Source organism: Cetorhinus maximus, chromosome 19 (genome assembly GCF_964194155.1).
Source record: "Cetorhinus maximus chromosome 19, sCetMax3.hap1.1, whole genome shotgun sequence".
Lineage (NCBI taxonomy): Eukaryota > Metazoa > Chordata > Chondrichthyes > Lamniformes > Cetorhinidae > Cetorhinus > Cetorhinus maximus.
The window spans coordinates 75,186,587-75,212,043 of record NC_135897.1 but is presented as its reverse complement, the minus strand read 5'-3'; the positions used below and the strand labels follow the sequence as shown (position 1 = coordinate 75,212,043).

At 43.2% G+C, this 25,457-nt stretch overlaps 1 protein-coding gene across 4 annotated transcripts in view; it reads right to left on the bottom strand.

Annotated features, from left to right (window-relative positions):
• LOC144693933 (transmembrane protein 255B) overlaps positions 1–25,457 on the bottom strand; it is a 124,731-nt gene that overhangs the window by 70,761 nt on the left and 28,513 nt on the right. For all 4 annotated transcript variants that reach the window (XM_078564166.1, XM_078564167.1, XM_078564164.1 and 1 more), the window contains one exon: positions 24,142–24,204. In XM_078564166.1, coding sequence (XP_078420292.1) covers positions 24,142–24,204 — 63 coding nt within the window. The remainder of the gene's footprint in view (positions 1–24,141; positions 24,205–25,457) is intronic.

Genomic DNA, 25,457 nt, shown 5'->3' with positions numbered 1-25,457 from the left:
GGAGGACTCAGGCAAAAATACAAAAACATTTTTATTGGCCTGAATATAATGATATAATTAAATTCTGTAGAACATGTCATACATGTCAGGTGACAGGGAAACCACAAGCAGTGATTAAACCAGCACCTTTAATTCCAATTCAAGCATTTGAGGAACGTTTTACTAAGGTCAGGATTGATTGTGTAGGACCCCTCCCCCAAGACTAAAAGTGGAAATCAGCATTTGCTGACAATAATGAATGTGTCTACAAGGTTTCCGGAAGTGATACATTTGCAACATATTAGAGCAAAAAGAATTATGGAAGAGTTGACTAAACTTTTTTTTGCAAGATATGGTTTGCCAAGAGAAATACAATTAGATCGGGGTTCAAATTACAGGTCACAACTGTTTAAGGAAGTAATGAACAGCTTGGGGATAAAATAGTTTAAATCAACAGCTTATCATCCTGAGTCACAAGGTGCTTTGGAAAGATGGCGTCAAACTTTAAAAAAACATGATGAGGGCGTATAGTCAAGACTATCCACAGGATTGGGGTCGGGGAATTCCATTCCTGTTATTTGCTATTACAATACTCCTAATACATCAACTGGATTTGGTCCTTTTGAATTAGTCTATGGTCATGAGGTAAGAGACCACTGAAGTTGATTCATGAGAAATTGGTGGGTCAAAATTAGGAAACGACTCTCCTGGATTATGTGACTAACTTCAGAGAAAGTTGAACAGAGAATGTGAGTTAGCGATGGAACATTTAAGGATATCAAGTGATGAAAACAAAGGCAGATAGGAGAGCCATAGCTTGTCGTTTTTTTGCTGGGGTAAAAAGATTAGTTTTGTTACCAGTACTGGGTGAATCATTAAAGGCAAGGTTTAGTGGGCCTTACAGCATTGAAAAGGAACTGAGTGAAGTAAATTATTTAATAAATACTCCAGATAGAAGAAAGAAGCAGAGGGTGTGTCATGTAAATATGCTTAAAAAGTACTTTGACAGGGAAGAGGACCAAAAGGGGGTATTAGTGGCGCTAGGTAAGGGAAAAGAGGTAGAAACGAAGGATTCTGAAATTGATTTTCCTCCTTGGCTCTTGCTGTGTTCCTCTAAGAAGCCACCTCCCCCAGCAGTATCCAAAACGGAAAATCTGTTGGAGAGGGAGATGGACCCAGGGGGCTCCTGCACTACCTGCCTAGTGAATGGTGACCACCCATTCCCTTTGTGCCTGTGTACTCTTTACCTGCGCTGTGATCACCTCACTGTACGTGCTATCCACGAGGATCTCATCTTTGCGGATGCTCCACAGTGACTCAAAACGCAGTTCCAGCTCTGAAACACGGATTTTGAGTAGCTGTAGCTGGAGACACTTCCTGCACTCATGGTCGCCCTAGACCCTGGAAGTGTCTCTGTTTTCCCACATCGCACAGGAGGAGCATTCCATTTGGCCAAACTGCCCTGCCATGGTTTACCCTTAAATTGCTCCCTTTAATTTTACTTCCTCTAGTTTAGATAATATTAAGGACAGAATAAATACTTACCAAGTCCTACTTAACAAGGCCACTGCTCTTCTTACTGAGGAAAGGTAGAAAATGAAAGGATCCCCACCTTCTCTCTTCACTGAACTCCCTCTCTCACCAAACCCCAAGTGAAGTACTCTAATGCAGCCCAAAGCAGCACTGTAGTTGGCTTTGTTTTATGCTGTCCGAATCTAGCTTCTGAAAACCTGTTTAAGTCATTTAACTAATTTACTAGCTGCAGCTGCAAGCAGAGCCTGCACAACCCTGGTTTAAAACTGGACTAAAACTCACCTTCTCCCAACCCAAAGAGCTCCTTTTAGTTAGCTGCTAATTTAAAGAAAGATTAGTTTTTTAAGATTGAAATTAACCCTTAAAAGTCCCTCTCTCACCAAACTCCAAGTGAAGCACTCTAATACAACCCAAAGCAGCACTCCAGTGCAGACAAGCAAAGCTTAATAAGGAGGGAAGAATTAGAGTATGAGACAAAACAAGCCAGAAATATGAAACCAGATAGTAAGAGTTTCTATAAATGTTTAAAAAAGAAACGAGTTAACAAAATGAACTCTGGCCTTATAGAAAGTGAGTCTGGAGAATTGATAATGGAAATTAAGGAAATCGCAGATTAATTGAACAAGTATTTTGCATCAGTCTTCACTATGGAGGATACAAGCAACAGAGGCAGCTATACATCAGGAGATAGAAGGTACGGAGAAAATCAGGAAAATTACAATTACCAGAGAAGTGGTACTAAGTAAATTGTTGGAGCTGCGGGCTGACAAGTTCTCTAGTCGAGGCTCAACAAGCTGATCCAGAGTTAAGTAAGATAAGACAATCAGCCCAAGCTGAAGCTGAGGCTAAGGCAGTTCCAGAATGTTATTGTATTAGAAATAGAATTCCAATGTGGAAGTGGAGACCTCCTCACAGACCTGCAGATTAGGAGTGGTCGCTTGTTCATCAGGTAGTGATACCATCCAAATATCGTAAAGAGATATTACGGATAGCACATGAAATTCCTATGGCAGGACATGTAGGGATATGGAAAACCCAAGTGTGGATAAACTGGCAGTTTTATTGGCCAGGTTTTCATAACGACATGATACAGTTTGTTTTGTAAAGTGTGTCCTATATGCCAGATGGTAGGAAAACCATAACAAGCAATCAAACTGGCACCCTTAATTCCTATACCAGTTTTTCAGGAACCATTCAGTAGGGTGTTAGTGGACTGTGTGGGACCGCTACCAAAAACGAAAGCAAGACACCAGTATATCCTTACTATTATGGATATGACAACTCGATTTCCAGAGGCCATCCTTTGAAGGACCCTTATGACTCATGTAGTGGTACAGAAGTTAACCCAATTTTTTACTTGATATGGATTACCGGTAGACATCCAGTTGGATCAAGGTTCCAATTTTATGTCTAAAATTTCTGAGAGCATAATGAGTAGTTCGGGTATAAAACAGTTAAAGTCTACAGCATATCGTTGACAAACACAGGGAACTTTAGAGAGGTACCACCAAACTCTCAAAACAATGATTAACGCATATTGTCATGAATAACCTCATCACTGGGACAAAGGACTGGATTTTCCTTTATTTGCTACCCGATATTCGCCAAATGAATCTATTGGTTTTAGCCCTTTTGAATTGTTTAACAAACCTGAGATGAGGCCCTCTGAAATTAATCAAAGAAAGGTTTTTAGGAGGGAAGGACAAATTCTCTATGCTAGATTATGGGAAAAATTCCCATGGGGGGGTAGAGGAGGTGGGGGCGGTTGCAGTGCAGGAGCGGGCATGGGCAAGCGCGTCTCCGATCGGAGCCCCCAATTGGGGGGGCGCTGCCATTTTACGTGGGCTGGCCAATTAAGGCCCGCCCAAAGTGACGTCCGCCAGGAAGCGCTATGCACTCCCTGTGCGGGCGGGGTGGGATCCCCTCAGCCGAGAGTGCGCTCTTTCGTGCATGTACGTGAAAGAGCGCTCTGATCTCCCTAAAGCCAAGTGCTGCCTCAGGGGGATCGTCTCCAAATTAAAAATTGTTAAACAAATGATAGATAGATTTCCCTGACATGTCCCCACTCATGTGACACTGTCACATGAGTTGGGACATGTCCATAACTTTAATTGAAACCTTTATAAATATATATTTAAATATTTAAATACCCTCATGAAACCTTATCCCGCCCGTGGATGAGGTTTCATGCTTTTTCTGAAGCCCGCCAGGGTTCCCGGCCTGCCCGCCAACCCTAAGGTTGGACAGGCAGGTGCATTGATGATGTTAATGGCTTTTAAAATGGCCTCAATAGGCCGTTGACAGGTTGGTAGGCGCGCAGCTGATCCGGCCGTGCTGACCTGAAAATGGAAATGGCGCAGGGGTGACGTCGGGAGTTCCACCCGACATCATCCCGCGTCATTTTATGCATCAGCGAGCGAGCGCCTCCCCCACTCGCCGGCCAGAAGATCCTCCCCTATATGTGTCTGTGTTGCAGGAACAGCTTACAGGAGCCCGCAAAGTGGCTCAAGGCATCTTGGGCTTGAATTTTCCAGGCGGTGGGTGGGCTCGGTGGGAGGGGGTGGGGGCGGTTTAAGGCTTCCCTGGCGTAAAACGCGAGCCGTAGCGCTCAGTGCTACCTGTGCGGGCTGGGGGAGGAGAGAGCGTCAGGGCCAGCGCTCTTTCACGCACGTGCACAAAAGAGCGCTTCAATCTCCAAGGCACAGAGAGGGAGATTGAATAGCTATTGTAAATAATGAATAAAAGGATTAAAAATTTATTTAAACATGTTCCCTCATGTGGCTGTGTCACATGAGATGGGACATGCTTTTATGTTTATGAAAATTTTTTAATTTAATTAATAAAAGCTTTAGGAAACCTCATCCCGCTCGTGGATGGGCTGCGTTAACAATGACCTTAATCAGTTCCTTAATGGCCTTAATAGGCCGTTTACATATCGGCGGGCGTGCACCCGACTCAGGCGCATGCCCGCTGAACAAAACATCGCGATGACGTCAGGATGCACGCCCGACATCATCGCGCGTCATTTTACCCATCGGCAGTCGGGCCCGCCCCCGCACACTGACTGAAAAATTCTGCCCTTAAAGTTTCTGAAACAAAGATGAAAGAATGGGCAGATCAGCAAGCCGTTCTCCGAACATTACAACCAGGGGATGAAGTGTTAGTATTATTGGCTTACAGGGGGAACCTCTGAAAGCATGGTTCAGTGGTCCATACAAGGTAATTAAGAGGGTTAGTAAAGTAAATTATTTGATAAACACACCAGATCATAGGAAAAAGAATTGGCTGTGTCATATCAATATGTTACAAAAATACCATACCATCATAGAGAGGAAGATAGGAAAGAGCAGGTATGTCAGGTTGTAAGCATAGTGGAGGACAAAAGAGACAGAGAGAGTGAAGTAGAAGGAAACTTAGTTCACAAATTGAACCTCCTACTATCCAGTTAGCTAACACTGAAATATTAGGACAGTTAGATACCATGTTTTCATACTTAGAGGCGGGACAACAGGAGGATCTAGTGAAGTTACTTACAGAATTTAAAGGGATCTGTAGGGATAAACCAGGTTGTACAACCTTAGCCACACATGATGTGGATGTAGGGAAATTTTCTCCAAAAAGCAACATCCTTATCGGTTAAGACAATGGTAAGTTAGTATCAATGGGAAGAGGATAACCAGGGAAAGAGCAGAGCCCATTAGGGACAATCTATGGGTGGAGCCAGAGGACATCGCTAGAGTGTTGAATAAATACTTCACATCCGTCTTCACCCAAGAGGATGAAAGTATGGAACTCAGGGAGACAGACTGTGAGGTTCTTGAGCAAATTCATATAGGAAATGACAAGGTATTGGAGGTGTTGGCAGGCTTAAAAGTGGACAAATCATCAGGTCTGGATGATTTGTGTCCCAGACTGCTGAGGGAGGCAAGGAAGGAGATCACAGGGGCTCTGACCCAAATTTTTAATTCCTCTCTGGCCACAGGGGAGGTGCCAGAGGATTAGAGAACAGCTAATGTGGTTCCGCTATTTAAGAAGGGTTGTAGAGATAAGCCAGGGAACTACAGACCAATGAGTCTCATGTCAGTGGTAGGGAAACAATTGGAGAAAATTCTGAAGGAGAGAATCTATCTCCACTTGGAGAGGCAAGGTTTGATCAGGGATAGTCAGCATGGTTTTGTCAAAGGGAGGTCATGCCTAACAAATTTGATTAAATTTTTTGAGGAGGTGACCAGGTGTGTAGATGAGGGTAGTGCAGTTGATGTAGTTTATATGGATTTCAGCAAAGCCTTTGACAAGGTCCCACATGGGAGACTTATAAAGAAGGCAAATGCACATGGGATACAGGGTAATTTGATAAGGTGGATTCAAAATTGGCTTAGTTATAGGAGACAGAGGGTGATGACAGAAGGATACTTTAGTGACTGGAAGCCGGTGTCCAGTGGCGTACCACAGGCATCTGTGCTGGGTCCCCTATTATTCGACATTTATATAAACGACATAGATGACTATGTGGGGGGCTAGGATTAGTAAGTTTGCGGATGACACAAAGATTGGCAGTGAGGTTGAGTGTCTTGGGCTACAGGAAGATATGGACGGGATGGTCAAATGGGCAGATAAGTGGCAGAAGGAATTTAACCCTGAAAAGTGTGAGGTGATACACTTTGGAAGGAGTAATCTGACAAGGGAGTATTCAATGAACGGCATGGAAGTTCTGAGGAACAAAGGGACCTTGGCGTGTATGTCCATAGATCTTTGAAGGCAGAGGGGCATGTTAGTGGGGTGGTGAAAAAGGCATATGGGACACTTGCCTTTATCAATCGAGGCATAGATTACAAAAGTAGGGAGGTTACGTTGGAGTTGTATAGAACCTTGGTGAGGCCACAGCTGGAGGACTGTGTGCAGTTCTGGTCGCCACATTATAGGAAGGATGTGATTGCTCTGGAGGGGTTGCAGAGGAGATTCACCAGGATGTTGCCTGGGATGAAATATTTAAGTTATACAGAGAGGTTGGATGGACTTGGGTTGTTTTAGTTGGAGCAGAGAAGACTGAGGGGCGACCTGATCATGGTGTACAAGATTATGAGGGACATGGACAGGGTCGATAGGGAGCAGCTGTTCTCCTTAGTTGAAGGGTTAGTCACGAGGGGACACAAGTTCAAGGTGAGGGGCAGGAGGTTTAGGGGGATGTGAGGAAAAACCTTTTTACCCAGAGGGTGGTGACGGTCTGGAATGCACTGCCTGGGAGGGTGGTGGAGGCGGGTTTTCTCACATCCTTTAAAAAGTACCTGGATGAGCACTTGGCACGTCATAACATTCAAGGCTATGGGCCAAGTGCTGGGAAATGGGATTAGGTAGATGAGTCAGGTGTTTCTCATGTGTTGGTGCAGACTCGATGGGCTGAAGGGCTTCTTCTGCACTGTGATTCTGTGATTCTGTGAAGTCCAGAGACACAAGCAGAAGTGACAACAGAAATTCAGTATATGTTAGAAAATCACCTAATTGAGCCTAGTCATAGCATTTGATGCTCTCGAGTAGTGTTAGTGCCTAAATCTGATGGGTCAACCAGATTCTGCATAGACTGGAGAAACGTTAATGCAGTAACAAAAATGGATTCCTACCCAATCCCTCGTCTAGAAGATTGTATTGACAGGGTTGGCAGTGCCATGTTCCTTACTCAGATAGATTTGTTGAAAGGATACTGGAAAGTACCTTTAACATCGGAGCTAAGGAGATATCTGCTTTTGTCACGCCAAATGGGCTACACCAATGCCGAGTAATGCCATTCAGACTAAAAAATGCTCCAGCCACTTTCCAAAGACTAATGAATCAGGTGATCACTAATGCTTCTGACTGTGTGATTTACTTGGATGACGTATTGGTTTATAGCAACACATGGAAAGGCCATTTAAAACAACTGGAAACCTTATTTAAACAACTACAGCTGGCTGATCTAGTAATAAACCTTGCAAAAAGTGAGTCTGTGAAAGCACGAGTAACTTATTTAGGGCATGTAGTAGGGCAGGGACAAGTCTTGCCAAGAACAGCGAAGGTACAGGGCTTTGATGGAATTTCCTGTCCCTAAAACTAAACGGGAAATCATGACATTTTTGGGGATGTGCGGTTTCTATTGTAAATTTATGCCAAACTGCAGCACAATATTGGCTCCATTGACAGAAAATAAAGGCGGTGTATGGTCAAGAGAGTGCCAGACAGTTTTTGAGAAGCTGAAAGTGATTTTAACTAATGAGTTAAAAGCAAAAAACTGCGGATGCTGGAAATACAAAACAAAAAGCAAAAATACCTAGAAAAACTCAGCAGGTCTGGCAGCATCTGCGGAGAGGAACACAGTTAATGTTTCGAGTCCGAATGACCCTTCAACAGAACTAAGTAAAAATAGGTGAAATATAAGCTGGTTTAAGGGGGGTGGGACAAGTAGAGCTGGATAGAGGGCCAGTGATAGGTGGAGATAAGCAAAAGATGTCACAGACAAAAGGTCAAAGAGGTGTTGAAGGTGGTGATATTATCTAAGGTATGTGCTAATTAACGGTAGAAAGCAGGACAAGCAAGGTACAGATAGCCCTAGTGGGGGCGGGGTGGGGTGAAGGAATCAAAAAAGGCTAAAAGGTAGAGATAAAACAATGGATGCAAATACATTTAAAAATAATGGAAGTAGGTGGGAAAAGAAAAATCTATATAAATTATTGGAAAAAAAAGGGGGGGAATCGGAAAGGGGGTGGGGATGGAGGAGAGAGTTCATGATCGAAAATTGTTGAACTCAATATTTAGTCTGGAAGGCTGTAAAGTGCCTAGTCGGAAGATGAGGTGCTATTCCTCCAGTTTGCGTTGAGCTTCACTGGAACAATGCAGCAAGCCAAGGACAGGCATGTGGGCAAGTGAGCAGGGTGGAGTGTTGAAATGGCAAGCGACAGGGAGGTCTGGGTAATGCTTGCGGACGGACCGAAGGTCTTCTGCAAAGCGGTCACCCAGTCTGCGTTTGGTCTCTCCAATGTAGAGGAAACTGCATTGGGAGCAATGAATGCAGTAGACTAAATTGAGGGAAGTGCAAGTGAAATGCTGCTTCACTTGAAAGGAGTGTTTGGGCCCTTGGACGGTGAGGAGAGGGGAAGTAAAGGGGCAGGTGTTACACCTTCTGCGGTTGCATGGGAAGGTGCTGTGGGAGGGGGTTGAAGTGTAGGGGGTGATGGAGGAGTGGACCAGGGTGTCCCAGAGGGAACGATCCCTGCGGAATGCCGCCGGGGGGGTGAAGGGAAGATGTGTTTGGTGGTGGCATCATGCTGGAGTTGGCGGAAATGGTGGAGGATGATCCTTTGAATGCGGAGGCTTGTGGGGTGATAAGTGAGGACAAGGGAGACTCTATCATGTTTCTGGGAGAGAGAAGAAGGTGTGAGGGTGGATGCACGGGAGATGGGCAGGACACGGTTGAGGGCCCTGTCAACCACCATGGGTGGAAAACCTCGGTTAACGAAGGAGGACATGTCAGAGGAACTGTTTTTGAAAGTGGCATCATCAGAACAGATGCGACAGAGGTGAAGGAACTGAGAGAATAGGATGGAGTCCTTACAGGAAGCGGGGTGTGACGAGCTGTAGTCGAGGTAGCTGTGGGAGTCGGTAGGCTTGTAATGGATATTGGTGGACAGTCTATCACCAGAAATTGAGACAGAGAGGTCAAGGAAGGGAAGGGAAGTGTCAGAGATGGACCATGTGAAAATGATGGAGGGGTGGAAATTGGAAGCAAAATTAATAAATTTTTCCAGGTCCAGACAAGAGCATGAAGCAGCACCGAAGTAATCATCAATGTACCGGAGAAAGAGTTGTGGGAGCGGGGCCAGAGTAGGACTGGAACAAGGAATGTTCCACATACCCCATAAAGAGACAGGCATAGCTGGGGCCCATGCGGGTACCCATAGCCACACCTTTTATTTGGAGGAAGTGAGAGGAGTTTAAGGAGAAATTGTTCAGTGTGAGAACAAGTTCAGCCAGACGGAGGAGAGTAGTGGTGGATGGGGATTGTTCAGGCCTCTGTTCGAGGAAGAAGCGAAGAGCCATCAGACCATCCCGGTGGGGGATGGAGGTGTAGAGGGATTGGATGTCCATGGTGAAGAGGAGGCGGTTAGGGCCAGGGAACTGGAAATTGTTGATATGATGTAGGATGTCAGCGGAATCACGGATGTAGGTGGAAAGGGACTGGACAAGGGGAGAGAGAATGGAATCAAGATAGCAAGAAATGAGTTCCATGGGGCATGAACAGGCTGACACGATCGGTCTGCCGGGACAGTCCTGTTTGTGGATTTTGGGGTAGGAGGTTACCCCACTTGGATTTCAACTGAAGTTCCATCCCTCATGTTTCGAACCCACCCAGGATTACAGGTATCTCTGGGACATACCAAGCTCCTCGGACTGTTGTTCTCATCGCATTCTGAGATCCACACTCAGTGCCATGCGCAGCCATATGAACACACTCGACCCTCCACCCCTGCCTGTCCCTCTGTCCCCATCCCGTCTTCCAATCCCAGCCCCGGCCGTGTTTTCACCACACCCCCTGACCTTCCCCTCTCCGACGCTGAACGTTCAGTGCTCAGCAAAGGACTTAGTTTCAGTCCAAGGAGCTAGTGACTTGGGGGCGGGTGCAGTTTTATTGCAAGACAATGAATCAGGCATACAGAAGTTAGTGGGGTACTTTTCTAAAATATTAAATTGGCATCAAAAAAGACATACTCCATGGTGGAACAGGAAACCCTGGCATTGTTACTGGCTCTTAAGCATTTTGATATATATACCCAATATATGTAAAACATTAGTATATACTGACCATAATCCATTGGCCTTTGTTGAAAAATTTAAGATCAGAATGACAGATTGTTCCAATGGAGCTAGCTAATACAACTTTATAACCTGAAGATTGTTCACATTGCTGGATAAGACAATATAATTGCTAATACATTATCAAGAATGTAAATTGTTTATAATTATCTGGAAAGCAAGAAAGTCAGAAAACTGAGAAGATTCTGTATAAGGAGCGAATGGCTGAGTAAGCGCATGTTTGAATTCTGTTTATATGTTGTACATATCTTGTTTCTGTATACTTTGCGTTGAAACACACTTGGAAATAGCGTTTCATCTCTTAAGGGTGGAGGCACGTTAGAATCCTCTCTCCCAAGACTGAAATTTTCTTTTACAAAATGGCATGATTTGGACATCTTAATGCTCACCTGGGATTTTTTTTTTAAGAAGGTCATAAATTCACCTTGGAGCTGTCAACAAGCAGGCCTCTTCCAAGAAATCACCTGATCTATATGGTGCTTGAGAAGGAGTTGCTGTTTGTGTCGAACTGCAAAGCACTTTAGTTAATGGCAAGCTGGGAGACAAAGAGGCAATCACTTGGGAGGGAGGGAAAAAAACATAAGTTGTGAACCTGCTTGTTTTGAAGACCGTCTTGTTGAAGAATAAGCTGAGAAAGAAAGGTTACCCTGACTGGCTCCCTCTCTCTACCTTGCCTAAAATTGTGTGGGGCTATCAACACGTAGCCAGAGAACCCTCATCTGTGTATAGTCAGTCTGCATTTGAACCTGCAAAGCTGGACTATTTGGTGAGGACTTCCAGGCATCCTCCGGGACCAGTGGCCCGTCTTCACACCAGAGAATTCCAGGTCGACAGCATCGAGACCCTTCGGACTTTATCCTTAATTTTATAACACTCCTCCTCCAAAGCCCATCTCTGCAGAGAGACTCTATCTATTTGTCCTTTGTTTGTGTGTGTGTGTGTGTGTATGTGTGTTTGTGTGTCTGCATGTGCTGGGGGAATTCTTTAGGAATAGTTAATCATTCTGAGTTTTTGAAAGAAGCCTGGTCAGAGTCTCCTTTCTTCTGGCTACTAGAGGTATAGGTAAACAATTGGCCATGAGAAAATTAAACATTTAAATTAATGGTACGGCCAGCAGAGTAGTGGAACTTGATAATTCACGCACTCCTCCCATCCCGGTCGTAACATAACTTTCTCCAATTGGTGGGTAAAAGATTTCCAGATATATAACCATGTTCATAATACTTTCTTTAGCATATGGTAGTAATCATCCATGTTCTATGCAAATGAGAAGCTGAACTCTGTCTTGACTATACAAAGTGATTTGCTTGAGCACCTGAGCATAATATTGTTTCTCTAATTCTCTGTCATTTTTTTAACCTTAATTTTTCTCATTTATTTTATTTGTATATTAAGTGGTCCAACAATTAACTGCAACTTGACAAAACAGCAACAAAGACATAAGTTTCATGCCTTTAACACTGGTGGTCACAGAGCAGAGGATGGTTTGGAGAGAAATGGCATTGGAATCTGTTTAGCAGTAGTGCCTCAAAGGCCAAAAAGAAAGTGCTCAAGTTCCACTTCAAAAAAACAAAGTACACAAACCAGGCTGAGAATCCCATTGAGGCATTGCGAAGGGTGCCAATCTTTCAAAGAATATCCGGCAGCGGTTAAAATTCTCAGATGTTCTTACAGTACCCTGGCAAAATTTGTTTTTCAGCCAATATTACCAAGCATATTACTTAGTCACTAATATAATTCGCTGTTTGTGAGATTCTGTTATGAGAACAATAGCTGTGCTTCAAAATAATTCATTGCTTTTGAAGTCTTTCAGATATTATGAAACAGCACAATATGAATACATTTTCTTTCTTCACTGTCAGAGAATCACCACAATTTCATGCATATTACAACAAAGTTCAATAGCTGACACTTCAGTCTACATTTAAGTTTCTACATATCAAGGAGCCTACATTCTGATTGGCAGCCAGCAAGGCTGATCCCATTGCTGATCTCACCGAATGCTTGCTTTCAAGCCTTAAATTTTTTTTTATTCATTCGTGGGATGTCAGCGTTGCTGGCTAGGCTCCCAGCCCCAACTGCCCTTGAGAAGGTGGTGGTGAGCTGCCTTCTTGAACTGCTGCAGTCCATGTGATGTAGGTACACCCACAGTGCTGTTAGGGAGGGAGTTCATGAATTTTGACCCAGCGACAGTGAAGGAACGGCGATATATTTCCAAGTCAGAATACCGAGTGGCTTGACTTCCAGGTGGTGGTGTTTCCATGTGTATGCTGTCCTTGTCCTTCTAGATGGTAGTGGTCGTGGGTTTGAAAAGTGCTGTCTAAGGAGCCTCGGTGAGTTCCTGCAATGCATCTTGTAGATGGTACACACTGTTGTCACTATGTGTCAGTGGTGGAGGGAGTGAATATTTGTGGATGTGGTGCCAATCAAGCGGGCTGCTTTGTCCTGGATGGTGTCAAGCTTCTTGAGTATTCTTGGAGCTGCACTCATCCAGACAAGTGGAGAGTATTCCATCACACTCCTGACATGAGCCTTGTAGATGGTGGACAGGCTTGGGGAGTCAGGGGGTGAGTTACTTGCCACAGGATTCTTAGCCTGTCATGGCAGCACAGCAACTCAGCAGCAGAATAATATTCTGCATTACACTGTGTGACATGGTCCTAAGACAACAGCATATCATCTGACTTGATATGAGCAATGCTCCCATTATATATCCACTACAATATTAGAAACAGCGGCATAAGTGTACACATTTCCTGTCTTCCTGCACCATGCTGTAGGATATGGAATTTGTAGAAGAAAGAACTTTAGTTTATGGTAGAAACATGTGTAAGTTATTCAACCATGATATATATATATGTATATATATATATATGAAACCAGATGTGTATCAGTCAGCGTCCTGAAGATTTGACAAGCACAATTAATTACTGCCAACAAGCGAAGAATGCAGGGTTCGTATCTAGAAAACTGCCATCTCAAGGCAGCCTGAACCGAGTTCAGCCAAAGAATATTGGAAGGCGAGTATCCGTCCTCAACATAGCACTTGCTGATGGAACTTTAATGGTAGAAAAGTCAGTAATTTTAGGAATTTCAGCACTGCACAGGGAGGTGACCTGTCTAATCAATGGTGAGCCGACTATTCACCAATGAGTTGAAGGTATTAGCTCCTTTTAACTCCATGGCCAGAATTATATGTCCCACAGGCGGGCACACGCCCAACCCATCCGGCCACGAAATAGTGCGAGATGACATCGGGGGAGCATCCCGACATCATCGCGTACCCGCGCGATAGCTCGCTCAACGGGCGAGCGCAGCAATCGGAACCGTGCCCATCGACATTTAAGTGGGCAGTTGAGCCCATTAAGGAGGCAAATTTTCATGGCCCGTCCACTTTTACGATTGGCGGACAGGCCAATCGGCCAGGCAGCCTTCACATTTCTGCTCAAACCTCGATCCAGGGCGGGATGAAATCTCTGCGGGGAAATAAAACGAAGAGAAATATCTGGAAACGGTTTAGTCATGAGGTATGCTTTCAGATGCTTGACTGTGCTGCATGGGCATGTTTTGCAGCATTCTTGTGGTTTTGTTTATTCTGTGCAGGAGTTGTTTGCCTTCAGGGAGCTCAGTGGAAGAGCTCACCGGCACCCGCGGTGACATCGGCGCCCGCTCTCTTCTCACCCCAACCGGCGGTGCTGAGCCTTTCTCAGCGCTCATTTCACGCTGGCCGGCCGTTGATTGGCTGGCCGTTGATTGGCTGGCCGTTGATTGGCTGGCCAGAGTGAAATCGCAGTCGGGAGCCCGATTTCCGCTTGACTAACATGTATTAAATGTATTGAATTTCAAAATTGTCGTAAAGATTTTTATTGGTTAACTCAAGCTTTTGAGCATGATCTCAATATTGTTGTAATTCTCAGGTCGGAGTCTAATAATTGTTCGGACAAAGAAAAGTTTTACAGTACTTCTTGCGTTTCACTTTGAACATTCTTATCACGAATTTGACTGGCTCAGATTTTGAATTATAAAATAGCATGAAATCAGAACTGGGATGATCAGAACTGGGATAATAGTGAAGATAAGAATAAGAAGAAAGCAAAGCAACTAAATAAACCCACATGAAAGCAACAAATGAAGAATAGGTCATGAAAAAATATCTATATAAAAAAAACAACAAAGGAGAATCAAATTATTCCAAAAATGTAAACTTGAATGAGCTGCAATGTTGATATTTTTCCAGCTGCGACTGTTGCAAACAGAAGTAACATTTCTAATGGAAGCAACCTAGAAAAACAGTCCTGAATAAAATGCTAATTCCTCTTTATAAAGCTGTTGGTCCATTGCTGTTAATCCCTGAGGCACACTTTAATGCCTGTCCCTGTGTGATGCGTCTCAATTTGTAGTAAAAACAGAAAAAAGCTGGAAACACTCAGGAGATCAGACAATCTCTGTGCAGAGACAAACAAAGCCAATGTTTCAGGTCAATGATCTTTGTCAGAACTCAGTTTTCATCATCATCCATGAGAAATTCCACTCTGAGGGATGATCATACACCAGAGGTGTTAACTCTGTTCTTTATTATCTCTCCACAGACGTTACCTCACTGTTAAGTGTTTCCAGCATCATCTGTTTCTATTTTAGATTTGCAACATCAGTATTTTGCTTTGTAGTACTTGAGCTTGAATTGCAGGATTTTTCTTTGCTGGCTATTCAGCCCTTCCTACCTCTGCAACCTCCTGCAGCCCTAGAAATCTTTACACTCCTCCAATTCTGGCCTCTTGCACACCCCCAATTTCAACCGCTGCACCATTGCCATCCATGCCTTCAGCTGTCAAGGCCCTAAGCTCTGGAATTCCCTCCATAAGCTTCTCCATTTCTCCTTATTACTTTAAGTTGCTCCTTAAAAACCTATCTCTGTGATCACCAGCCCTAATATCTCCTTAAGTGACTCGATGTCAAATTCTATTTGATAATGTTCCTCGTATTATGCCTTGGAATGTTTTACTACATTATAAGGCCTGTATAAGCGCAAGTTGTTGGTGTTTTAACATTAAGGGGGCTAGTACCATAGTGGTAATATTACTGGACTAATAATCCAGAGGCCTGGAATAATGCTCCAGGGATATAAGTTCAAATCCCACCATGGCAAATGGGGAAAGTTAAAATTCCATTAATAAATTTGGAATAAAATGTTAGTCTAATTAATAATGATCATGAAATCATCAACCCTAGAAGGGAAGAAATCAGCTGACCCTACCTGGTCTAGCCTATATGTGACTCCAGATTCACAGTCATGTGGTTGATTCTTAATGGTGGTGGTATTGTCACTGGGCTAGTATTCCAGAGGCCCAGGGTAATTCTTTGGCAATCTGGGTTCAAATCCCACCACAGCAGATGGTGAAATATGAATCCAATAAAAATCTGGAATTAAAAGTCTGATAATGACCATGAAACCATTGCTGATTGTCGTAGAAACCCATCTGGTTCATTAACTTCCTTTAGGGAAGGAAATCTGCCTACCTGTCTGGCCTACATGTAACTCCAGACCCACAGCAACGTGGTTGACTCTTAAATGCCCTCTGAACAAGGGCAGGTAATAAATGCTGGCCTAGCCAGCAACGCCACATCCCATGTATGAATTAAAAAACTTAGTTGTATCAAACCACTACAAGAAAATAGGCATTGTGGGTGTACCTACACCACATGGACTTCAGGGGTTCATTCAGCCTGTCAAGCCTGCTCTGCCATTCAATATGATCATAGCTGATCATCCACTTCAATGCTTTTTTCCCCACACTATGCCCGTATCCCTTTAGGTAATTGGTATTTAGAAATCTGTCAATCTCTACTTTAAACACACTCAATGACAGAGCTTCCACAGCCCTCTGGGGCAGAGAATTCCAAAGATTCACAACCCTCTGAGTAAAAAGAAATTCTCCTCATCTCAGTCCTGAGTGGCTTCCCCCTTATTTTGAAAATGTGTCCCCTGGTTCTAGACTCCCCAACCAGAGGCAACATCTTACCTGCATCTACTCTGTATACCCCTTTTAGTGTTTTGTAGGTTTCAATGAGATCACCTCTCATCCTTCAAAACAATAGAGAATACAGGAGGTGACTCACCACACAAAAAAAACCAAAAATTGCTGCAAAAACTCAGGTCTAACAGCATCTGTGGAGAGAAAGACAGAGTTAACGTTTCGAGTCTGTATGACTCTTCTTCAGAAGAGGTGACTCGCCACCATCTTCTCAAGGGTAATTAGGGATAGACAAGTAGGAAAATCATTGCAAGTATAAGGGTTTAATTCGTGAATAGGGTCCTTTCGTTCAACTGCTGTCAAAATAACTACAAACAGAAAACTGAGTTGATACATAATAAGATTTTCTTAGAGAGGTATGTCTAGCCTCCACACACACACTTCCATTGAAGGTGTAGAATGTGGAAGTGTGCTGACTGACAGGAAATGGCATATATCAGGATGAGTAAGGAACCAAGAAAGAGGAGGTACATAGGAAGGGGTAAGTAAGTAATGTACCTACATGGTGGTGGGTTGGGGGGGGCAGAGGTGATTAATGTGGAGGATGCAGGAGATCGCAAAGGAGGTCACAGCTTTCTCAGGACGTGGCTTCAATACTGTGAGAAATTTAATGATTTGACACAGTGGTCAAGGTAAGAACCAACAAGCACAGGGACAACACAAGTGCCACTTTGCTGGGAGCAAGGTCAGACACTAGTTCTGCTGAGTGAGATGAGGACCTAGTATAGCCAAGTTCCAGAACAAGACTGGTGGATCTGACAAATCAAATACTTGGTGCAATGGATGGCTTGCCTGAAAGCTTTTGGGCCATGGCTAGGGGGTGTAGAGGAGACCGCCTCCAGTGTGACCTCTGGTTTGGTGCAGAGTCTGGAATCCATCCTCTTCGGCATGAGGTCCAGCATCATGTAGTGACTGATGACCCAGGTCACAGCTTCCACTGCAGTCATAGCAATTTCCATGGAACATCAAACATCTTCAATGGAACGTCAAAGTGCTGCGATGGAACTCCCAAAGTTGTCATTGTGGCTTCAGGCTCAACGGTTGAAAGGGACTTGCAGGGTGTCTCAGCTTCCCATAGATATGTCCTCCAGAAGATCACTGGTTTGGCTGAACAGAGGCAATTATGGAGCAGGAACCCCCGGCCTCTCTCTGAATAGCAGCATTCCTGCTCCCTCTCCCAGCTCTCCATCATTACCCTTTCGGTTGCCTGTCAGCCAGTTGACTCAGACTGTTCAAGCCTATACTGAGATGGTGCAGTCTGAGGTGGAGCCATCACGGCCTCACAGCCTCTAAAAGGTGATGCAAGAGGATATCTTACTGCCCTCTTCAAGTTCTCTGCAACCATCCACCTTGTGTGCTGCTGTCACTTGGGTGGCACTTCATAGAAGCACCAGAGTCGGCAAGGGCACTTATAGGATAGCCAGTCGGGATAAGGATCAGGGTAAATAGTGTGCTGTTTGTTCTGTCATGTTTTCCTTGTTTATGTCTGTAACAGATTTTAAAAAGTGATTATAGTAATTGTGTCATGCTGGAATTGTTGGTCTTTCTTTATTGTTTTCTGCATGGGGAAAGGGTTGAAAGCATTAAATGCAGATGGTGGACATCTTGATGGAACCTCAGTAGGGTGTATGCCAGCAGTGTTCTGAAGTCTGATGGTGGAGGACATCTCTCAAAATCTGTATTCAGTTAGATGGTAACGAGCATCTCTCCCATTACAGTAGATACCTGGGATCATCTGGTGCTCCCCCTGGTCGTCCATTTCTTATGGCTCCCGAGTTGGCCCTTTGGCACAATTGCTAATGGTAATGGCTAGTCTCACATAATTGCTAGGTTGTGCAGCAAGTCACCATATATTTTAAGCACCTAAAGTAACCAGGAAAAATAGCCCCCAAAGAGTGTAAACTATGTCAAAGTTGCAGGTTTTTTAGATGGTTTTTTAAAAGAGGAAAGAAAGGTGGAGAAGCATAAGAGCTTATGGAGGCACAAAATATGACTGAGGCTCTGCCACAAATAGTCAAGCAGAGAGAGATGGGATGTACAAAAGGCCAGAAGCAGGTGAAGGGACAGTTTGGTGTTGGGGGCTTGGGGGGTGGTGGTTGAATGTAAGTTATAGAAAATATAATATGGCAACCAGAATGGCACACAGTACTGTAAACGTGGTCTAACCCAGGGCCCGGGAGAGGGGGGTGTAGACGGTGCCAAACACCAGGACACTGGGGATGGGGGCAGGCCCAGCATTGTAAACAGGGTTCTCAAGTCATCCAGCCAGAGCTTCAGACCTGTAAGACCAGCTTAATAAAAATTGGCACCATCAGGCTGACAGTTCCGATTGTATTAAAACCAGTCCATCAAGTCAGTTTCATTCAGTTGCTGTGCTGCTGCTTCCAACCTTCGGGCAGCTTCATGATTCCGATTTTTTTTTTGAAAAGCAGACCAGTAAAGTACAAAGCTGCCAGAAGGCCAATAACAGCAGCACGGCAACTGAGTGTATTCTTAGTTGAAAAACTATAACTGAAATTTGGGGGTGAGGTAGGAGGGGATGGAGGGAGAGGGAGGTTGGAGGGGCATTTGGGGGAAGTTATAGGGGGATTGAGGCACGGGGAGGGGGGGTGGAAGTGTTGTAATACGCCTTTAAGGGATAATAGAATGCTATCGCTAGAAGGGAAGTGTGTCATGTGATCCAGCCTCAGTTTCACCTCAGCTGTGAGCAGAACACAACACACACAGCCCTGCTGCTGTCTTAAAGTTTTCTATCCATGTATATATGTTCTCATGTACCTAGTCTCAATAAATGAACCCACAATGTATTCACACAAACCCTCATGAGTGATTGGTGCTATCATTATAAAAACATGGCGGGTGGGTGGAGGGAGGTTGAGGCTCACATTTAAGGTTTCGTACCACAAAATGAAATACTGTACACTTCTCAAATTTTCTTTTTGAGTTTAAATCAGCATGTAAATAGCAGTCTAATTTTTTTTTATTATGCCCTAAAGCAGGCATAATCCTGATGACATGCTGTGTTGAATTACAATAATCTTGAGCCTCATCAAAATAAATGTAAGAAACCAAAAATGGGAGTGATACAAAAAAGGATGTTGACTCACTATCGGTCTGTTTTATTACCCTTGAAGTCTGGGAATTAAATATCTATTTGTCATGAAGAGATTGCCCAAAGAAAAGTTTTACAAATCACTACTCCATCCTAGGTTCACCCCAACCTGCACCATCCTGTGGGACTAAAATTTCTCTTTGGGTGGTGGGGGGGGTGGGGATTCCTGATCATTCGTTGCAACTTTGGCAAAATAAATCCATTGAAATCCCAGCGAAACAGCATAAAGGGCTTTTATAGAAATCCAATCCTATTACTTAAGTGCTTCGAGGAATGATTTCTCACTGGATTTTGCTGTCAGGCTTTTTTGCTGTTGGAGTTTCTTATTTATCAATTACATTTTGTCACTTAATTTGCCTCTTTCTTTCACACCTCAAACAAATAGATTTTTAAAAAAAAAACTATTTGCACATTTATTCAGTACAAATATAATGCAACATCTTACAGAATGCGTGGATAGGCTGTAAATTCAGTGTACAATGCAATTGTACGACAGTGGATTGGCACTGGAGAAGGCAGAATGGTAAGGCTGTATTAGCTACAGAGTTGAATTGTTTTGTAAATGTAGTGATTTCTTTGTAGCCATTTTCCTAAAATCAGTTGATAGCTCTGTGATTAGAGACTAAGCATTAGGCCTCGAATTTCATCATTTTTATAGTCACTCTGCCTATTCCATGCAGGCGTAAAGAAAGAAAGATGAAACTTACATTTATACAATGCCTTTCACGATGTCCCAAATCACTTTACAATGCAAAAGTACTTCTTTGGCTGTTGTCACTGGTATAATGTAGACAATGTTATCAAATGGCAGAGCAAGCTCCAGGGGCCAAATGGCCTACTCTTGCTCTTAATATGGATATATGGATTTCATTCTGGGTGGATGAGATGGCCTTGCAAACAGAGAGTGGAACCATGGCTGGAGTTCTCTTTTATTTTGTTGCTAATGAAAGTTTACTGTGACCTGGCTTTATGGGGTGAAATTGCCAGGTTAGAAGTGCATAACAGGCTCATAGTGCATCAGTAACCTGTTTTACACTGCACATGATTCTCAAGAGTCTTTCCCATTGACTTCAATCTTATCCTTTTGTCTACTTACTTATTATCCCACTCTATCTTGGCATTTTAATGATTTTTTTGAGTACTGAAATGTCATGAAAAGCTGTGTTGCTTAGTAGTTATTGAAAATATATTGTAGTGAGAGGCAGCAATCAGCAGAGTCTTCAAACCTGCTGATCAAGGAAACACAGACACAATTGTGAACCATTTAGTCTTTATCCTCTGGCCTCTTAAAAGCTGTGTCACAGAGAAATACCCAAGGGCTCCAATGCTTCTCACTGACAGTAAAAGACCTATCTTGTTCAATCATTCCACTTTGTTGCTCAGGAGTCATTTGATCTTTCTACCTTGTGAGATTACTAATAAAATAGAATCCAATTACACCCCTTGTATGAAATAATTATATTGAATATCATGCACCCAGGCAGGAGAAAGTCTTACACTTCTATAGAATGGTAAAGGCCTTGTGCAGTTTATCTGGGTTACAAGTATTGAATCTTCCCCCAAATATGAATTTCCTGTCACCGGTTCCATAAGGTGCAATGTGTAGAATGTGTTAATGAAGGCTTAGGGCAGTCACCAAAATCAGTGTTATCATCTGCGCTATGTTAAAAATAACTAATGGGATATTTTCCTGTCAAATTACCAATATTGCACAATGCTGTTAATGTAAAATTTGTAGGCTCTGGTTTAGATTAATAGCCACAGCATTTACTTGAAAAGCTCTTGGCTAATGTAAAATTTACAGATCCTTTGAGAATGAACTGCCTACAGTTTTACTTGAACACATGCAGAGCTGCAAATGAGACATGTTCCACTAGAAGCAAACAAAAATATACAGTGGGTTGAAACCATTCTTTAATACTTATTCAGCTGGCTTGTCCAAACCACAACAGATGTCTTGGGAGAAAGTGCTGTAGTCCTGTTTTCGGAAGGGGAGAAGGAGGTAAATAGAGATAAAGAGGAACATATGGATGAAGGAATGCTGGAAAAGAATGCATTTGATGCCAGTGGAGACGAACATTAGCAATATTTAAATTGTACAGTTGGAAGAGGAGAAAGCTTGAAACATGATGCCTTGGGAATCTCCAAAAAGCTACTTTATTCAGGGTGGAGGGTGTAATCTGCCCTGCTTCTCCACCACATGAAGCCTAATGAGTAGGAGGTCTAACCTTCCTCTCCCCTGCCTAGGAACAAAGTTAGGCAATGCACACCCACCTGTCATTCTGGGTGGAGAGGTCTACAGCAATGATTATGGCCATTGGTAGCAGGTCTTCTGGTTGGTGTCTAAAAACCACCAGCAAAAGGTTGAGCCCAATGATGCATGCTCTGGTTCTTCTATGCCCCTGCTGGCTACCCATCTCAATCTGAGGGCTGGGTGCGTGAGTCAAGGCCAGCTTGCAGACACACAGGAAAATGAGGCATGAGGCATGGTGATGTCAACCCGGTCTTATGTGCATGGATTTTCAATACTTATGATTGTTCCAAGTGCAAGCACACACCCCAACCTCTGAGGATGTCTCGTAAATACAAAGGTATTGCAAAGAGGGTGGGACTATAACGTTACATATCTCCACCTCTTCTTCCTATTTTGCACCGAGGTACAGTAAAATTTCTGTTATCCGACACTCTACCAACCCGAATTCTCCACTAACCGGAATTATGGGATCAGGTCTGTTTTTTGATTGGACATGTCAAACTCACTAGTTATAGTTATCAGCAGCCCATCCCCGTTCTGGTCTCAGTCTCCAATGCTCTGCCGCACCATCTCCCCTCAGCACCGCTCACTTGATTCGTGCACTCCCACACCTCACAAGACCTCTGGAGCTCTCTCATTGGATGAAAACATGGAACTCACCTTACATCTCAGTTAACCAGCACCTCCCATTCTTGGAGTGTGCCGGATAACAGGCGTTTTCCTGTAATAAGCATTGTGGGCATGCAGTGAAGAAAATTAGCCTTACAAAACGTCATCTGTCTTGTCAAACTCATTGGGATACATTTTCTTGACACAGCCTCTACAGCATAGTGGGGCAGCAATGGTTTGCTGTTCTGTGTACATTGTATCAATTTTCTGCTAGGTTTTGAGATTTGTGAAGCAGTCAAGGTTTGAGAGGAGAAATGTAAATTGGATGTTGATTATAAAAATAGATCTCAGAGGTAAACCATGAATAGAATTGAATTAGCACGAGGATTCTTGAAAAGGGAGCAGGGAATAATACTGGACTGGACCGATCATAAAATATTCAGCAATGCTTATTATTTACTCTCCTTGCGTTTTCCCTCTGCCTCTGATATGCATTTGATTTCGAGGGAGGGCACACAAGGTGCAGCGATCCTGAGCGAATTTGAAGTCAATATCAAAACTCCTAAGTGAGGTCTTCAGAGTGTCCTTGTAGTGCTTCCTTTGACCACCATGAGAGCACACCCCAGACTCAAGCTCTTCATAGAAGATTCACTTTGATAAGTGAGTGTCAGAAATTCTGGCTACATGACCAGCCCAACTCAGTTGTGACTGTCTCAATATGTGTAAATGCTTGGCATCCCAGCTCGGGCAAGGACCTCAGTGTCTGGTATTTTGTCCTACCATCTGATCTTCAGAGGCTTCTGAAGGGAGCTCAAGTGAAAATGGTTGAGCTTTTTGGCATGATGCTGGTACACAGTCCATGTCTCACATGCATAGAGCAGAGTGGGCAAGACTATTGCATATGCAGACTTGGGTAGGCAGACTTACTCCTCTTCATTCCCAGATTGATGTTTGAAGTATGTACAGTAAACATCACATGAACACTGACCTGTAACACCTAACAGACATACAATAAACTAAATCTACAACATTCATTCAGGAGGCGGACACCATTTAGTTACAAGAACTACACCTGTCATATCAGTGCTGTTTTTGTACATACTCTAAGAGGACGACAAAGTATAAAGTGTTCGCACAACTACCCAAATATTTAATTCATAAAACACTCGGGATATTTTTGTCTTCACTTCTGTAATGTTGCAGAACAGATAGTCTGCCTCTTACAGCTGCCAGTCATTAAAATTCAGTTTTCTAATGGGTGGAGAATGTGCTCTGCCAGTTTACTGTCAAGGATGTGAAGACACCCCATTATATTATTTCTGCAGCATCAACTATCTGATCAGTCAAGTGAAAATGACAGAATCCTGTCTAAAATCTTCAAGTTACATTGTGTAGATATGAAGTTCCAATGAAACAGACTTTAATCTTAAAATTACAACATATTAGGCAATGCATTTGTCCAAGGCTCAGAAAACCACATGCACATATATATTATTTATGTATATTATATATTATTTATATACGCACAAATATATGCATATATATTTTAGATTGGGATGTACAAAAATACTGACATTGTTAAAATAACGATAATACTTGATAAATGGTTAATGGACCAACAGAGTGCATTTTATGAAGAATACATAGAAAGAAAGAACCTACATTTAAATAATGCCTTTCACAACTTCAGTGTCTCCCAAAGGGCTTTACTGCCAATAATATATCTCAATATCCTGCAGTACATAATATTTCTTATCATCCAGATTATTAAAACACTTTACCAGTTGTTTCCGGTTTTCATCCAGAAAAAGTCCCAGCAATCCAAGAAATGATCCAAAGGCAAGCTATGGAAGGTAAGGAACATGATTCCGTAAGTTACATTATTCCAAACCTAACGAATCTTAACAGCTACCATTGTAATAGACTTTGAAATAGGAGACTAGATAATGTAAGTGTTCAGCTGTTTGAACCATCCCAACAGTATGCCCATCCTTTCAAGCAACTTACAGAATCTTGAGTTCTGTTTACCTTGTCCTGTTGTTGTTGGGCTTGAAAAAGAAATAATTCAAACTGTGAACCGAGGAGAAATCAGCGGTCTTTCTTGCCAAAATCACAAATTAAACACAGGAAAAGCAACATCTCAGCACAATTACCTAAGTTTTGGGCTGAAATTTCTCCTCCATGATCTTGATCTACTCTCTCTTGATGCATACCCTTCTAATTCTGAAGTAATGTTTCTACTTTGCTTCCTCTGCTGCACCTTTCAGCACAATGCCCCATCCCTTCCAAAAACACTTTGATGTTAATTCTCTCCCCCTACCTTTAAATCCCTCCTGAAAACCCAACTCTATCACTCTGCCTTTCATGTTCTATCAACCTTCTACATATTTTTCCTAACTTTTCTCTTCAATCTTTTGTGACAACTGAGAAACATCCATATAGGGCTTCTCTCACTATAATCCATTCCATGTAATAATCAGCCTCACTGTCTCATCTGTGCAGACAATTGCCCACTGCCTCAGTGAGAGGACTAATAAGCATGGATACAACATGTTGAGGAGCCCAGAATGAAAGTCCATCAGCTGGACCCATTCATGGCCAAGATGGCCATAGTTTTGTGCCAGGGTTAGACTACAGCGCTGGGCAGATGGTAGGTATTAGTCTAGTGACACCGCTGTGAACTAGGAACTCAGTCGAGTTACTGGCTGGAAACCTCCTAGGTTGAGTGACAACATAAGCTCATAAGGTCAATCTCCTCTGGTCAGGTTTTATTCCCAGATTGGGGTGTGGTGTCACGATTCTTCAATTGACTGAGGCAACAACTTCCCTACCTCAGGATCCAGGTGCACTCCGCTATCCCCCACTCTTGCCTCCTCTCAGTTAGGTAGGACCTATTCCCTCATTTGTACATGGAAAGTCATATAGGTCCTCTGGTTCAACCCCTATATCCAAAGACTTTCCATTGCCTCTGGCACATATAGGGAGTAGGGATCTGTCAAACACCGGACACTAATCTCAGTGTCTCTTTCATTCCTTTGATCCAGGCTGGGACAAATAGAAGATAGTCAGATATTGCTACCAATTACTAATGTTGGCC